At 49.7% G+C, this 15,542-nt stretch overlaps 1 protein-coding gene across 4 annotated transcripts in view; it reads right to left on the bottom strand.

Annotated features, from left to right (window-relative positions):
* Nucleotides 1-5,676: 5,676 nt before the first annotated feature.
* Nucleotides 5,677-15,542, bottom strand: part of Slc43a2 (solute carrier family 43 member 2) — a 50,080-nt gene continuing 40,214 nt past the window's right edge. For all 4 annotated transcript variants that reach the window (XM_090350458.1, XM_090350461.1, XM_090350459.1 and 1 more), the window contains 3 exons: nucleotides 13,927-14,000; nucleotides 12,638-12,761; nucleotides 5,677-11,664 (listed from right to left, as the gene is read on the bottom strand). In XM_090350458.1, the coding sequence (XP_090206584.1) occupies nucleotides 11,503-11,664; nucleotides 12,638-12,761; nucleotides 13,927-14,000 (360 nt within the window). In that variant the 3' untranslated portion in view covers nucleotides 5,677-11,502. The remainder of the gene's footprint in view (nucleotides 11,665-12,637; nucleotides 12,762-13,926; nucleotides 14,001-15,542) is intronic.

Below are 15,542 nucleotides of genomic sequence, written 5' to 3'. Positions count from 1 at the left end.
CCCTATCTGAAAAGTAAAGCAAAAGAGGGGAGGAGACATGAGTACTAGCAGAGTACCAAAACCCAGAAGGACAAATTAAAGACTGGAGATGGAGTGGACTAATGGAGAAGCAGCAACACTTGTTAGGAACCTGCCACCCACATCCAGGGAACACGAGGAGTAAAAAATTGAAGGGCTTATTAGCTAATTGGCTGAGAGGGTGACAGAGTATTAATGATGAACTGGTGAGAAAAACTGGAGGCTTTCCATTCTGGGAGCCTGGGTGGCCAGTACTACCTTTAGTGAAAACATAGGAAGACAAGTTGACCAGGCAATAATGACTTCGATGTGGGACTCACTGAGAACAGGGACAACTCCATTCAGATGAGTGGATGCTTAGGGAGGGAGGATGGGGTAGGTACTGTTGTCCAATGCGTAATGCCCAGGAATCCCATGGGTGTTGCATGTGTTGACTACTCACTCATCAAACCATAGAGGAGGAGCAAGTCTAACTCTAGAAATCCAAGCCCAAGCTCCTCAAGGGAAAGCCAAGAAAGGAAATGGAAGGGACCTGAAGTCCAAGACTAAATAACAGCCTTGGACTCTGGTCCTCTGACTCTCTAGTAAAGGGCTTTCTCCTCTCTGTAGTATCAGCGAATAGTTCTTTAACAGACCCTGTGCACTGGCTCTCTCCAGGAAGTAACCAGATTCTATCCCCTGGGAACTTGCAGTCTAGTTCGGGAAACTTCAATTCCTCATTCACTCAATAAATATTGATTGAGCACCTGGTCTTGTCCTGGGCCTTTTGTTTTGTTTTCTAGGCATTCAGGACACTGGGATGACCAAGAAAAGCAAGATCCCTCCCTCCCTTGCTGAGTGGAGGGAAACATAATTAAATAGATCTAGACAGTAGTGATAAAGAAGCTGAACTGGTAAGCAGTACTAGCTTGTGGTCAGAAAAAACTTTGGGAGAGGCCATTCTTTCTTTCTTTTCTTTTTTCTCTCTTTAGGTCCAAGATCAGAGTCAAACTTAGTACTTGACAGTCGCACCGTTTCACTCATGGGCTGGCATTCTACCAACTGAACCACACCCAAGGCCATGTTTAGATTGAGACCAGAAAGACCAGAGGGATTAATGCTAAACTGACTACTTAGTTGATAAGAATTCAAGGTGAGATTAAGGGCTAGGCTGAGCAACTAGGAGAAATAGGAGTGAAAACAAGCACTAGAATTGGTGAGAAATGGGATCATCTGTAGGAGAGAACTTATACTAGAAGAAAAGAATCACTACTGTGCTGGTGTCTCACGCCTATAATCCAAGCTACTCAGGAGGCTGAGCTCTAAGGATCACAGTTTGAAGTCTAGCTGGCAAAGTCCATAAGACTCTTATCTCCCATTAAGTACCAAAAAGTTGAAAGTGGAGCTGGGCTCTGTTACAGCCCCAGCAAAAAACTAAAGGACAGCTCCAGGGACTTGAATCCAAGCCCAGTTACTGGCATAAACAAAATGAGAACAGTCACTGGGAACTGGATGTAACTTAGGGTGTGTAACTTAGGGGGTGTCCTAGAGTTTGAACTCAAGGCCTGGGTCTGTCCCTGAGCTGTTGGTAGTTTATTGGAGATGAGAGTCTCAGAGTTTCCTGCTTGAGCTGGCTTTGAACCACAATCCTCAGATTTCAGTCTCCTGAGTACCTAGGATTCAAGGTGTGAGCCACCAGATCCTGGTTTGGATGTAGCTTTTGACAAAGATTATTATGTCACCTTGAGCATCAGCACTAGCGAAGCATCTGGGAACATGGGGGCCTTGGGCTAGCTGAGACTAAGGGGCAGAGCAAAAGTAGAGGACAGGCTTTGATGCTGGAAATCTGAGCAGAGCATGCTGGATGCAGTGAGCAAAAAAATGAGGTAGCCAACAGGTGTGGCTGAATGTGGGAACTTCAGTCCCAGGTAAGAGAGTTGGGGATCCATTTGAGGGTCCTTAAGGACCTCTCCCCCAACTCATCACCCAATTTTAACTGTTATAAAATATTTGCCACTCTTTCTTTTCTCTCTCCCTCTCTTTTTTTCCCTGAGGTATACATATATATGCAGTGTGTATGTTCGTATGTATTGGCAGTACTGGAACTTGAATTCAGGGCCTTTGAGCTTGCTTGGTAGTGCTCTACCATTTAAGCCATGCCTCTAACCTTCATGACAGTTTTATTTATTTATTTATTTTCATAACTTTCCTGCTCAGGCTGGCTTCCAGCAGATCTCAGCATCCTGAGTAGCTAGGATTACGGGCATGAACTACCAGCCCCAGCACCTGACTTTTATTTTTGTACCTCAGACTGGTCTTAAAACTCCAGGACCTCGCTGGGCTCCAGTGGCACAAACCTGTAATCTAGCTAACTCAGGAGGCTGAGATTTCAAAGCCAGCTTGGGCAGGAAATTCTATGAGATTCTTATCTCCAATTAACCACCAGAAAAACAGGACGTGATGCCGTGGCTCAAGGTATAGGGCAGTAGCCTTGAGCTAAAAGAGCTCAGGGACAGCTCCCAGGCCCAGAGTTCAAGTCCTACTACCAACAAACAAACAAAACCCTTGAGAACCTCTTGCCTCAACCTCCTAATCACTGGGATTACAAGTGTACAAACACTACACCCTGAATTCTTTTTTTTTTTTTTTTTTGCCAGTCCTGGGCTTGAGCTCAGGGCCTGAGCACTGTCCTTGGGCTTTCTCAAGGCTAGAGCTCTACCACTTGAGCCACAGCACTACTTCCAGCTTTTTTCTATATATATGTGGTACCAAGGAATCAAACCTGGGTCTTTGTGCATGCTAGGCAAGCACTTTAACCACTAGGCCAAACTCCCGGCCCCTACACCCTGAATTCTTATACGCTATTTTACTCCTTCTCCCTAAACCCTTTTTTTTTTTTTCCAGTCCTGGGGCTTGAACTCAGGGCCTGAGCACTATCCTTGGGCTTTTTCAAGGGTAATGCTCTGCAACTTGAGCCACAGCACCACTTCTGGCTTTTTCTATGTATGTGGTATCAAGGAATCGAACCCAGATCTTTGTGCATGCTAGGCAAGCACTCTACCACTAGGCCAAACTCCTGCCCCCCCACCCCCAAATCTTTTGTGTCTATCTGCTCTGTCTCTTTCTCTACTACCTGCCCCCCATCTGCCTACCTCTGTCTTTTTACCTCTCTTCCTCTCCCCCTCTTTAGGCCTTTCCTTCTGTCTCTCCTCCATGCTGCCCCACCCTTTGTCTTAGTTCTTGTCGCTCTCCTAGGGAAGTGGACCTTCAGCCTGTGTTTCTTTCATCTTCTCTTTGCAGCTGTCTCCTTCCCACCTGTCTGCTCCTCCCTCTCTCCTTGTGGGGAATGTGTGCTTACATCTCTATAGCTGTGGCTCCCTGCAGTTGCCCCTGGCTGGCTGGCCCCTCACTGTGGTCACACTTGTAACCCATCTCTTCTTTCCTATCTTGGGGAGACTGTGTTTCATTGTTTCCATCTTCTGTTCTGTCTCTTCCTGGCTGCTGAATGCATGCTCTTCTCCAGCCTCTGTCTCTGTTTCAGCCTTTTTCTTTTGCAGTAAAGAGGCTTGAACTCAGCACCTCACAAACACTCTATCACTTGAACTATGCCCCAGATCTTTTGTCTTTATTTATTTTTATTCTTATTTTATTTTATTTTTTGCCAATCTGAGGACTTGAGTTTTCTCAAGGGTAGCGTCAGATTTTTCTGTGCATGTGGTACCAAGGAATCAAGCCCAGGGCTTCATGCATGCTAGCCAAGCACTCTGCCACTAGGCCACACTCCAAGCCCTGTCTATCTCTTTTTAAATTACATCACCACAATATTTACTGAGTAATTCTTCTATACCAGGAAGTACAGTGATGATCAGGGTAGCGTGCATGCCAGCTTTTAAGGAACATTTGTTCTGGTGGTGAGACAGATAGGCAAGGGAACAAACTTGGACTCTGTGTATGAATGTGTGTGTGTGTGTGTGTGTGTGTGTGTGTGTGTGTGTGTGTGTGTCTTGCTTAGCAAGTAGGAGGCACTTGGTTCCATCCCCAGTACTATTGTGTGGTTTATTTAAAAAATAAAAGTAAAAATAAAATGAGATAGCTGAGCATGGGGTCACCTACTTCTCCCACTGGGCACAAGGGTCATACTGGCTTTGGATAGGGAGTGTGGCCCTTGAGGGTGAGCTGGCTCACTCAAAGCTTCTCTGACAATTCCTTGTCCCTAAATAGACACTGAGCACCACAGGGGACGGAGATGAGAATGTTTAACCTATTTGCTCACTCAGTAGCATTCACTATGAGCCAGTCTGGGGGAGACAAAAGTAAAAAAGGAAATTGCTCCACCCACGTAATGTAAGAGGGAGAGGAATGTATGATCTCCTGGGCAGAAGGGACACCCAACAGCGGTGGGGACAACAAAACCCTTTATTTGCTCCCCTTTTTCCCTACTTCAACAGGGTTCAGCCTACATAGAGTTAAAAATGATTTGTACAGCTGTGATATTTTCCTAAAAAAGTCTTTTGAGCCAACATTTGAAAAGGGGGATATTTTATGTAAATCTCAGCTTCCAGCTTCTCTTAAAAAAAATCAAAAGGTCTGGCAACTCATCTCGAAATGACAGCAAATGGCTAGAGCTGTGTCTAAGCTGTCCCCCCTAGATAGGGGCTGTGGGCTTCAGGTCTTCCCCAACCCAAGTCCTCCCGTGTTCCAACGTGGAGGTCAAGATCTAGCTGTTGCTGTTTGACCACAGAGTTTAACCAGGGGCTCTCCTAGAAGAGCTGTCGCCATCAAAAGTGGGAAATGAAAGGTGACAACAAAGGGATGCTGGCCGAGCTCAGCCTTTGAAGTTGTGGTCCTGACAAGAAGTAGCCACCAGGCACATCCTGATGTGTCTGGCAAGTCTCTGCCCTGGCTGCAGGCCCCACCACTCATTCCTTCCTGAGTGGCGCCACCCCAGCTGTCTATGACCTCACCTGGGCCCCAAGCCCCCAGTGTCAGGTTATAGGTCTCATTCAGACAATTTGTTTGGCTTCCTCCCCTGTCTGGCTCAGAGGGGGAGCTCCTAGGAGCTACTCTGGGTAGGCCCAGAAGCTGTCTCTCTCTTAAGGCCATTGCCCAGGGTCCAGGTAAGAAAGTGGTCAGTTTGGTGAGAAGGCCATAGGAGGAAAAGCAAGGATGAGTTCCATTAGAACCAGGACTCAGTCAATGTGAGCAAATAGTACACACCTGTAATCTTGAGTACTCAGGAGGCTGAGATCTGAGGAATATATTTCAAAGTCAGCCTAGATAGGAAAGTCCATGAGACTGGAATTTCCAGTTAACCACCAGAAAGCTGCAGGTGGAGCTATGGCTCAAGGGTAGAGTGCCAACCTTGAGTGAAAAAGCTAAAGGAGAATGTCCAGATCTTGAGTTCAAGCCCTAGGACTGACAGAAAGACAGACAAATGGACACACACAGAGAACCATGATTTAGCAGCAGCCCTATTATTCCCATTTCCCCTCTCGAAGGCCCCTTTTTCTGTCCTGTCCACCTTTCTCAAAGGACAGAAGGCTAAAACAGCTAAGGCAGCCTGAGGAAGATGGAGACCAGGACGCATGTATTTACAGAAGGGACAGGAATTCTGGACACAAGATACCTGACCAGGGGAGAAAGAAACACAGGAGGCATGGAAGGTGCAATTCTTAGTCATACTCAGCAGACATTTATTGAGTGCTTACTGTGTGCCAAGGAGTAGGCCAGGTGCTAGGAACAGCGAAGGGGCAGGGAAGAACCAGGGTCAGCTGCTGAGTTGTCAGTGACTCTGTGTGACCCTAGTTAACATCAAGAGTGGATTCCCTAACAGGCGCCACTCTGAGGCCTGGGCTGGGCCCTGAACTCTGGACCCTGAACCCTGAACCCTGAACCTGGCTTGCCTAGATGCTCCTTTTAGCAATGGAAAGAGATGCAGCCAGTGAGGGCCTTTCCTTCTCTATTCAGGTGCCATGGCACATATTCCTGTAAACACAGACATCCCTTGACATACCCGGACCACACACACACACACACACACACACACACACACACACACACACACACGCCCAGCCAAACAGCCAAACAGCTGTCCAAAGAGGTGGCTGTAGAGGTGCTGTGTCCTCCCCCACCCTACCCCTGGCTTGGGATTAGAGTTATCGCATTCAGTGTAAACCTGCTTCCATTTAGAGACAATCCAGACACAAAGGTCTTCTGGAAACAACATAAAGGAAAAGTGGTCAAGAGAATCACTTCTTAAGGCTTCGCTGAGACAGGGGTTCTGAGAGGAGTGGGGTCAGCAAAGGACATATCTCACTGTCTACTTGGCTGCAAGTCCATCCTGGTCAGAGCCACCTTAAGTAGGTGTCCTGTCATATGGGTGGGGGTGCTTTGTTCCCTGTGCTGTCTGCCTTCTTCCATCAAATAATGCCCCTGTGGTTAAGTGCCTGCTAACTGCTGGGTGCTGCTGAGCAGGCGCTTTACATACATGCAGCCACATGAGGAAACTAAGGCTCAAGACTTGCCTAAATGCACCAGAGAGAATGTGGCCAGGCCTCATGGCCTTTGCTCCCCTGTCTCCTCAGCATGGGGAGATGGGATGCCCTCTGAGAAGGTCCAGGGTCAGGGATGGCCCATGTCCCTTGTTCAATCTTAGATCTGCCCAGGCAAGTGACAATGACTAATTTAGACATAGCCTTGTCAGCTCCATGCTGGCAGGGAGAGGCCAGAGTGGTGACAGGTGACAGGCCAATCTCATGAGCATGCAGAGTCTCCTTGAACCCCAGGAAGATCCTTGACCCCCCCATCCCAGTCAGGCGCCAGGTATCAGGGTATGGGGGAATGTCTCATGGGGGCCACCTGCTCCCCCCAACACCGTACCCCAAGAAAAGGCTGCAGCCTGAGGATAGGCAATCCCTCTAATTCAGGGGCCCAGGCTGCTACCCTCATAAGCCATGTGTCTGGGGAAATTGGTTCCCTGGTAATTAACACAGATAAGGCACCTCTCTCTTCCCAAAGTCCCTTAAGAATCTGTCACAGGAAAGGTGACTGCTACTGAAATGGCCCATGCAGAAGGCCAGGTTCTGTGGAGAAGGCAGGCAGAATAGAAGACTAGAACTCCATACAGAAACTCTTTTTTTTGCCAGTCCTGGGCTTGAGCTCAGGGCCTGAGCACTGTCCTTGGACTTTCTCAAGGCTAGAGCTCTACCACTTGAGCCTCAGCACCACTTCCAGCTTATTTCTATGTATGTGGTACCGAGGAATCAAAGCTGGGTCTTTGTGCATGCTAGGCAAGCACTCTACCACTAGGCCAAAATCCCAGCCCTTTACAGGAATGCTTTACCACAGGTTTCCTATAGCTTGTCCCTGCTCCTCCCCATCCACCATCTCCTCAAGTTCAGACGAACAAGTGCATTAAACCTCAGTTTAGCAGGCTTAGTGATACATGCCTGTAATCTCAGCACTCTAGTACTCCAAAGACTAAGGCAAGAGCATTCAGTTTGAGGCTAGTGACATAGCTGGTCCCTGTCTATTTGTACTAAGGTCTAGGACACACGTGGCTGTTATGATCCAGATTTCATTGTTTTCAGTGTTCCTGGGTCCTAGAGCAATGTGATGTCCTCAGATTGCCTAGGCCACAGAAGACTGCGTAATGTTCTTTTGACTACAACCATACTGGGCACAGGAAAGGAAGGGAATGGGGTGAAAGAGGGGCCCTAAGGGCCTGTATCTCGCCTTTGGTCTTTGCCAAGGTAGAGCTGACTCTGTGGATAAGGGCTGGCAGAGGCTGCAGACAGAGGCCCAGAGGGCTTGGAGGAAGCCAAGCATAGAGTACCTGGACTCCAGAAACTAGGGAGACTGGGGAAGAGGGGCTACCACACTGCTCCTTCTCTGGATCCGTTTCCTGTTCCTTCTCTCACAGGAACCTGGAGGACAAGAGGGAAGACAGGGGAGGGCTATGGCCACGTGGTGCCCTGGCTTGTGATCATGTTCCCCTCTCAGGGTGTAAGAACTTGGAGTGACCAGAGAAGTGACCCATCAACTTTCAGGGCTCAAATAACTCCACTGGGTAAGTAGAATGTACCTTATTCCATGTAAAAACTAGAGACCTCAGCTTTCTCCCCCTTGTTGAGCTGTTTGTTGTCCTATTAGAGGGTGGTGCACCATGGAGTTGTAGCAGTGCATGGGATGTCCTGGTCTAAGGGGAAATTGGCTGCTCTGAGAGCTTAAGACCTGTATTAGAGTCCAGGTTCTAACCTCAGGTAAGTTACTTCACTTGTCTTGGCCTCAATTTTTCCAAGTGTAAAAAGGATGATAGCGTCTATTTCATCTAGACTGTTAACATGATGACAAGAAACTATGTAACTCAGCTACTCTGTAAAGAAGTCAGGGTAGAATGCCCCTGGCTAGGCTTACTTATCTGGCTTATGCTCCATTTTTATGCCTCTGCTTCCTACACTGCTGTTGGTGGATTGCTTTCTGTCTTCATTTCTTTTCTTTTTCTTGGGCATGGGGCTTGAACTCAGGGCCTGGGCATTGTCCTTGAGCTTTTGTGTTCAAGGCTAGCGCTCAACTACTTTGCGTCACAGCACCACTTCCAGTTTTCTGGTGGTTAATTGGAGGTAAGACTTTCTTATGGACTTTCCTGCCTGGGCTGGCTTCAAACTGCGATCCTCAGATCTCAGTTAGGATTACAGGCGTGAGCCGCCGCGCAACCAGCTTCTGCCCTCATTTTTAGTTTCTCAGTGCCAGCAGCTTCCCTCAAAGTGCCACAACCCAAGGACGCTGGGGTTTGATGTTGGTAGGGACAGTGCAGGCTGACTATTCAACCTCCAGGTTATCAGCTGGAAGGGATGCTGCCAGAGGTTCTGCAAATACCCTGCTCCTCGATGCTGCAAAGCACCAGAACCAAGGCAGAGGCAAGACCTGGAGTCTAGCATTGTCACCAACACCCCAGGAGCCTCCAGTGTGGCCGGGCGGTCAGTTACGTGGTGGGGAGATGGTTCCAGTGATGCCAGCCAGGCCTCAGCCGCCTTGGCTTTTCTCCTTTGTGCTTTCTGGTTTGTTGAGACCCATCCCGGGAGCCGAGGCTCTTGATCCTTGGGCTCGGCTTCCTGAGTGCTGAGCTTCTGGTTAGGCATCACCACGCCTGACACCACATCCCTTTCTCGTTCAGCCTGGGCCCTCACAAATGTGGAGGGAAGTGCTGAGTGCTTACTTCAAAGCGATGGGCTTGACTTTAACTCAGCATTTCCCGTGTTTGACTATCAACCTTTTCTAACTAGAATAACTGTTAACTCATCATAGACCAGTGTTCTGGGGAAGTATTTGGGAAATGACAATGCAGTGCTTTTTAGGGACAAACCCAGGGCCTTACTCATGCAGAACACATGCTCTATCACCGAGTTACATCCTTAATTCATTATGCTTTGGGTTGTGATTGCTTTTTTTTTTTTTTTGTATGTATGTGCTAGTGCTAGCAATTGAGTGCTCCCTCAGCTTGCTTGCTCACAGCTGGCACTCTTATCCCTTGAGACATGCTGCCAGTACAGCATTTTGCTGGTTACTTGAAAATAGAGTCTCATGGGTTTTTTTCTTCCTAGGCTGGCTTTGAACCATGATACTTTGGGTCTATCTTCCTGGATTACAGGCATGAGCCGCTGGTGCCACTGGGTTGTAATTTTTTTTTAATGTTTGATCAGACTGGAGCCTCGAGATTCGACGGTCCACTGTGACTATGAAGCTTGAACGTGGCTTGGGCCTAACCCTTCCTTGTCTGTTTGCCCCCCTCCCTCACCACCATATCCTCATACTGCTCTGTAAGCCTGCAGTTTTCTGGAGTCACCCTATGACTTGTACTTAGGAGGAACCCTCAGGGCTGTGTGACAGTGACAGGAAATCTGTGTAGATGATGAGATGGGGTCAGGATTAGTCAATGTGGCTGGGACAGACAGCTGGGGAGGGAGTGGCCCAAACGGCTGTACAGTGAAATGGAAAAAGAAAGAAATCAGAGTGGGGTGTCTTTTCCTGTGTCACTGTTCTTCCCCAGATAGGCCACCCAGGGAGATGGTGAGGCTGGTCGGTGGCAGAATACCTTCTTAGGTCATTTCTCCTGTACCTCAAGATAGGCACATGTAGTGGTCAACTGATAGGCTAGGAGGGCATCCCTTACCAGGAGGAAAATGGGTTTATTGCTTTATAAAAATAAGTCTGATAAAAGTTGAGAAAACAACTACAGACCTAAAAATCAACTCACTCCCCTTGGCTCCCCAGGAGGTCTCAGACACATTTCTGGGGACGGTCAAGGTGGGTGGATTAGTGAGCCAGGCAGGACTGGCCTCTTCCAAGTGAACACTCTGAGGCTCTGGAGTCTGCCAGCAGGGGGCACTGTGACCCCACAGCCATGGACAGGCTCCTGGTTATGAGCAAGGCTGCTCAGGTATATCCTAGGGATGCTACAGACCTGGCTGGCTCTTGGTTTGGTCTGTGAGTATAAGGGCAAACCTTAGAGCCCACTACCATCTCACACACACACACACACACACACACACACACACACACACACACACACACACATCCCATGGGAACACACACCTCTGTCACTCACCAATCTACTTCCCTTCTTAGGCCTGGACCTCCATATCTGCCAGTTCCAGCCTTACTTGTGCTCCCACATAAACAGCTGTGAGGAGTGGAGTGGGGAGGAAGGCTGACCTAGTGGTGCCCATTTTAAAAAATTCCCTTCAAGCTGCAGATGGACCCAGTGTGGCAGTGGAAATGTGCTCCCCTCCAGCTCTGAGAGAGGAGATGAGTGATGACACTTCAATCTTGCCCATGGTTCCAGGGGCCTTGCGTGTGGTCATCCTGCCCTCCATCCCCTCCCCAGGCCACCAATGAGAGAACAGGCCATGGACAGGCCACAGGGGGCTGCGATTACAAAGGGGTTAGCACCAACAACAGGAAGCAGGTCTTCCTTCCTCAGGCAGCTGCAGACTGGCCAAGGGAAGAAGTGAGGGGCCAGGCAAGGGATGCAGACAGTGCAAGCCTTTGTCCTCAGGCAGGCGTGGTCAGTGGGCATGCAGCTGAGGGGCAGGTGGTGGGAAGTGGATGGCAGGCCCTTCTGCTTTGGCAAGAGGCAGAGTTCAGACCCTTGAGAGAGACAAAAAAACAAGCCTGCCTGCTCGAGGTGGGGGGTACCCTTAGTTCCTCCTGTAGTCACCATGGAGACCCAAGGCCTTGGGGTTCCTTAGGGACCTTGGGGTTAAGAGCAGGACCAGGCCAGCCCTGCTTCCAGCAGAGGAACTTTCCTGTCCTCAGCTCTCTCCCATCCGTCCACCACTGAGGTCCGAGGCAGGTACCAGGGCCCTGGGAAGAAGTGTGGACTCACTCCAACGTGGAGAAGGAGATCATCCTGGTGGGGAGGGTGTGGGGTCCTCTGGGGTGGGGAGGAGTATGTCGGTCAGTCACTGAAGCACGGACGGGAGGTCCCAGTTCTGAGTGGCAGTGCTACACAAAAGCCTCCTGATTGGATGAGCCGTTGATCTTCAGGAACAGCTTGTCATCTTCCCTCTTCTGCTGCAGCTGCCTCTCCAGCTGGCGCCGGTAGCAGATCAGGTAGAGGGGCAGACAGAACCCTAGCATGCTCACGATGAGCAGCCCCACGTTCACCTGGGGTGGGGGGAGAGAGGCCATCAGCAGGGGCGGAGGCGCCAGTCACTTCAGGGCCCAGCTCAGCATCTTCCCACATGTACCCTCACTTGGGTTTGGGAAAGGAAAGTGGTCATGGCAGAGGGAAGTGAGGGGGGGAGGGGGAGAGGGTGAAACAGAAAAACTTAACATGCTGGGTACCAGTAGCTCATGCCTATCCTCATAGCTACTCAAGAAGCTGAGGCTGAGATCTGAGAATCATGGTTCAAAGCCAGCCCATGCAGGTTAAGTCTGTAAAATTCTTATCTCCAATTAGCCACGTACAAAAATATGTCAGAAATGAAGATGTGGTTCAACTGGTAGAGCACTAGCCTTGAGGGGAAAAAAAAAGGCTCAGTGCCTAGGATCTGAGCCCCAGGACTGGCATCAGAAAATAAGAAAAAGGAGCCAGGAGCTTGATCTAGTGGTAGAGTGTGCTTGCCTAGCATGCACGAAGACCCGGGTTCGATTCCTTGGTAGCACATACATAGAAAAAAGCTGGAAGTGGTGCTGAGGGCTCAAGTGGTAGAGTTCTAGCCTTGAGAAAGTCCAAGGACAGTGCTCAGGCCCTGAGTTCAAGCCCAGGACTGGCAAAAAAAGAAAGAAACAAACAAACAAAGGAAAAGAAAGAAAAGCTCAACAGGGCCTGTCACTCCACATTCCAATATCCAAATTTCCTGGTTGCCCACTCAGCAGCTGCCCTCAGGGCCCAGCCTGAGGTTGGGACAATTCATGGTACCTGCTTAAGAATCCCAGCTCTTGGCAGGATTTACAGGAACTCTCTTCTGTTTTTCACAAATCAGGTACAGAGAGACCATTTTTTTCCTTTTGCCTGGCAACAGTCACAAAGGTGACCTGATTTTGTCCTAACCAAAGTTCCCAAACAGCCTGTCCTTAAGGCTCCCAGCTCCCAGGCAATGGAGTGGAGAGGTGACCCCTGCCCAGCCCTTCTTACCCATAGAGGGTCTCCTTGGAGGGGACCCATCATGGCCAGAAACAGAGGCTGCTGGAGGAGAGCAAAGAGTGCACTGACCAGAGACTGCAGTCCTGTGAGGCTGCCAAACTGGGTAGAGGGGTACCTGTGGGGGCAATGGAGACCTGTCAATGGCCCGTGCCATTCTTGGGCTTCCCTCACCCTACCCTGGCCTGGTTCCACCAGTACCCACAGAGGCACCTTTGGCCTCTGCCTGAGGCAGGAGATCTTTGAGAGGGCTGGGTGCTGGCCCTGGGTTCCTTTCTCCTCAGCAGCTGCACTTTCTGGTTGGGACCACCCCAAGGCCCCAGATTCTAAGAAAAGCCTGCCTCCCTCTCCCCCGGCCCCCATGCAACCAGATGTGCCCTAAGCCTGTGGGTGTCTGGTGGAGTTAAGTGGAAAGCGTGGTGCCAGCAGGAGTCTGCAGCTTGGGAAACGTGCCCAGGGAGCAGGTCCGAGGCTGGGCCTGGCTCTGCTGTACCCTCCTCCAGAGCAGCATTGTGTAATCACGGAAACTCAGCATCACAGCTCTTGCCCTACTCCCTCACACCCTGCCAAGGCAGCCACAACTTCCTCCATGGGTGGGGGGGGGGGTTTGGACAGGGGATAGGCCGGCCTGGAATGACCCCCGTGGGATGTTGCTGGAAGAGGAAAGAGTTCTGGGTTGTCTTGGTAAACCCCAGGAAGGGAAGGGGCTTCCAGCAAGCAATGAGCTAGTCAAGAAATGGTAAATGGTGTGTTTGGATTCTAGTTTTAGGACCAAGCAGGGGGCCAAAGGAGAGCCAGCTGTGTAGCCTCTTGGAAAAAGTGCAGCTTTCATTTCAGCTAAAGCCTAAGATGGTTATGGCAGCAGTAGGGCTTTTGGGGCCTTGGGCAAGGAGAGCCTGGCACATTCCGGGGTCAGTTACCCATGTCGCTGCCCCTGTGGAGAGCCATTTGAACTTCAACCTTTAGCTTCAGGCTGTCCTAATGAGCAGCCAGAGGCAGTCCCAGGATGCAGCTGAGCCCTCACGCACTGCTCCAGAGGCATTGACCCAAGGTGAAAGAATGATTTCGTGTTAAATGCCAAGGCTCATGGGCATCCAACTGTCTGCCCAATGTCCTACCTGCTGACAGGTGTGGCCCTCCCTTGACATGGCCAACAGAAACCCTGGTACCTACTCTGATAATGGGACAGGTTTGGCTCAGCCCCAGGGACTCAATCCCATGCCCCCACCCTCAGTTCATGTCCTCTCCTCACCAGAAAGCCACCCACAGTTTCCAGGACTTACACAGCAGCATACAGGCCCCCAACGGCAGAGTGGATGAATCCTCGCACGATGGTGTGTAGAACAAAGGAGAAGATCTTTGGGAAGGAGAACAGAGAGTGAGTGGCAGACCCCCAGGCCCTCCCCTTCTCCCTCCCTCCCTTTCCTAGCACAGAAGCAGGGGCAACCTGGAATTGGCTGCTCCCATCTACCCAGAGCTGACTGTTGAATTCTTAGTTATATAGCCAGTTGTTAAACACAGTCGTGATTAAAAATTAAATTGTATAAGCTTATAACAAGCTTATACAAGGGTAGTGAGTACACAAAATGCATCACTTTCTCCTTTCTTCCCTCCCTTCCTCCCTCCCCCATTCACTGCTAATACCAGGGTTTAAATCCAGGGCCTCTCATTTTGTTCAATGGCCTTCTACCACTTGAGACATGTCCCCAGCCTGGCTTTTTACTTCAGACACATGCTTACAGACTTTTTGGCTCAGACTAATTTTTTTTTCCTGGTCCGGGGCTTGAGACCAGGGCCTGAGCACTGTCCTTGGGTTTTCTCAAGGCTAGAGCTCTATCACTTGAGCCACAGCACCATTTCTGGCTTTTTTTGTTTTTTTTTTCCTAATGTATGTGGTACTGAGGAATTGAACCCCAGTCTTCGTGCATGCTAGGCAAGCACTCTACCACTAGGCCAAACTCCCGGCCCCTCAGACTCATTCTGAATCAAAATCTTCTGGATCTCAGCCTCCTAAGTAACCAGGATTACAGGCATGAGCTACTGCCAGTTTGTTTCTCATTGCTGTACTGTTTTACTACTACCTGTGCTCTGAAGGTGTCTCACATTGGTTACATGGAAGGTAATAGCATACCGTGATGGTTACTGAGCATTTTTTTTCACTTTTTCCTTCTACATTCACTGATATCATATTGAGAGCCAAGATGAGAGCGTTTACTACAAAGCATCTGCAGATGCTACAGATTAGGGATCCTCTCCCCCCCCCCACCCTTAGGACTACTAGTTCTATGGATAACCATGCATTTATGCATCATTGAGCAGGAAGTTATTAACCATGACCTTGAGCTGTCTTTGCCTTATCTGAGGTCTCTGTGCCTAGCACCTTGGCAGGTGGCTGGCCTTAACAATACCCTATAGCATTAGAGTAGCCCCCTTCCTGAGAAGGACACCACTGACAGCTCAGCAAGCTCAGAGGCACCCTTGTGAATGATATGAGAACATCAGAGCAACTGAGTTGCCACCACAGCCCTGTGTTTGCCCTTTGTGTGTTTTATACACAGCCCTGACATCTTGCTTAACAGCTAGGACCTGCTCCTAGGAATGTGGGTGGTGGAGGGGGAAGGGGCTGCCCTTGGCAGGGTTGAGAGGGCTGCCCTTGGCAGGGCTGTGGTTAATGCACACGCACATGTACACACACACAAACATACACAGGCTCCTTCTCTGTCCTTCCAAGGCCTTGCTGCCTTTTCACAACTTTCCTGCAATGAACTTGCTAAAAAACAAAAAAACAAAACAAAACTGTACTCCACTGAGCATTGCCCTGGACTGGGCAAGATGGTCAGAGCCAGGGTCTTCCATCTTCACAGACAGAGCAGCTCAGGAGACCAGGGAGGACCCACGA

The sequence above is a fragment of the Megascapheus bottae genome, chromosome 17 (assembly GCF_031878675.1).
Source record: "Megascapheus bottae isolate mThoBot1 chromosome 17, mThoBot2.hap1, whole genome shotgun sequence".
Lineage (NCBI taxonomy): Eukaryota > Metazoa > Chordata > Mammalia > Rodentia > Geomyidae > Megascapheus > Megascapheus bottae.
The sequence above is the reverse complement of the archived record's forward strand: the minus strand, read 5'-3'. Positions and strand labels throughout refer to the sequence as shown.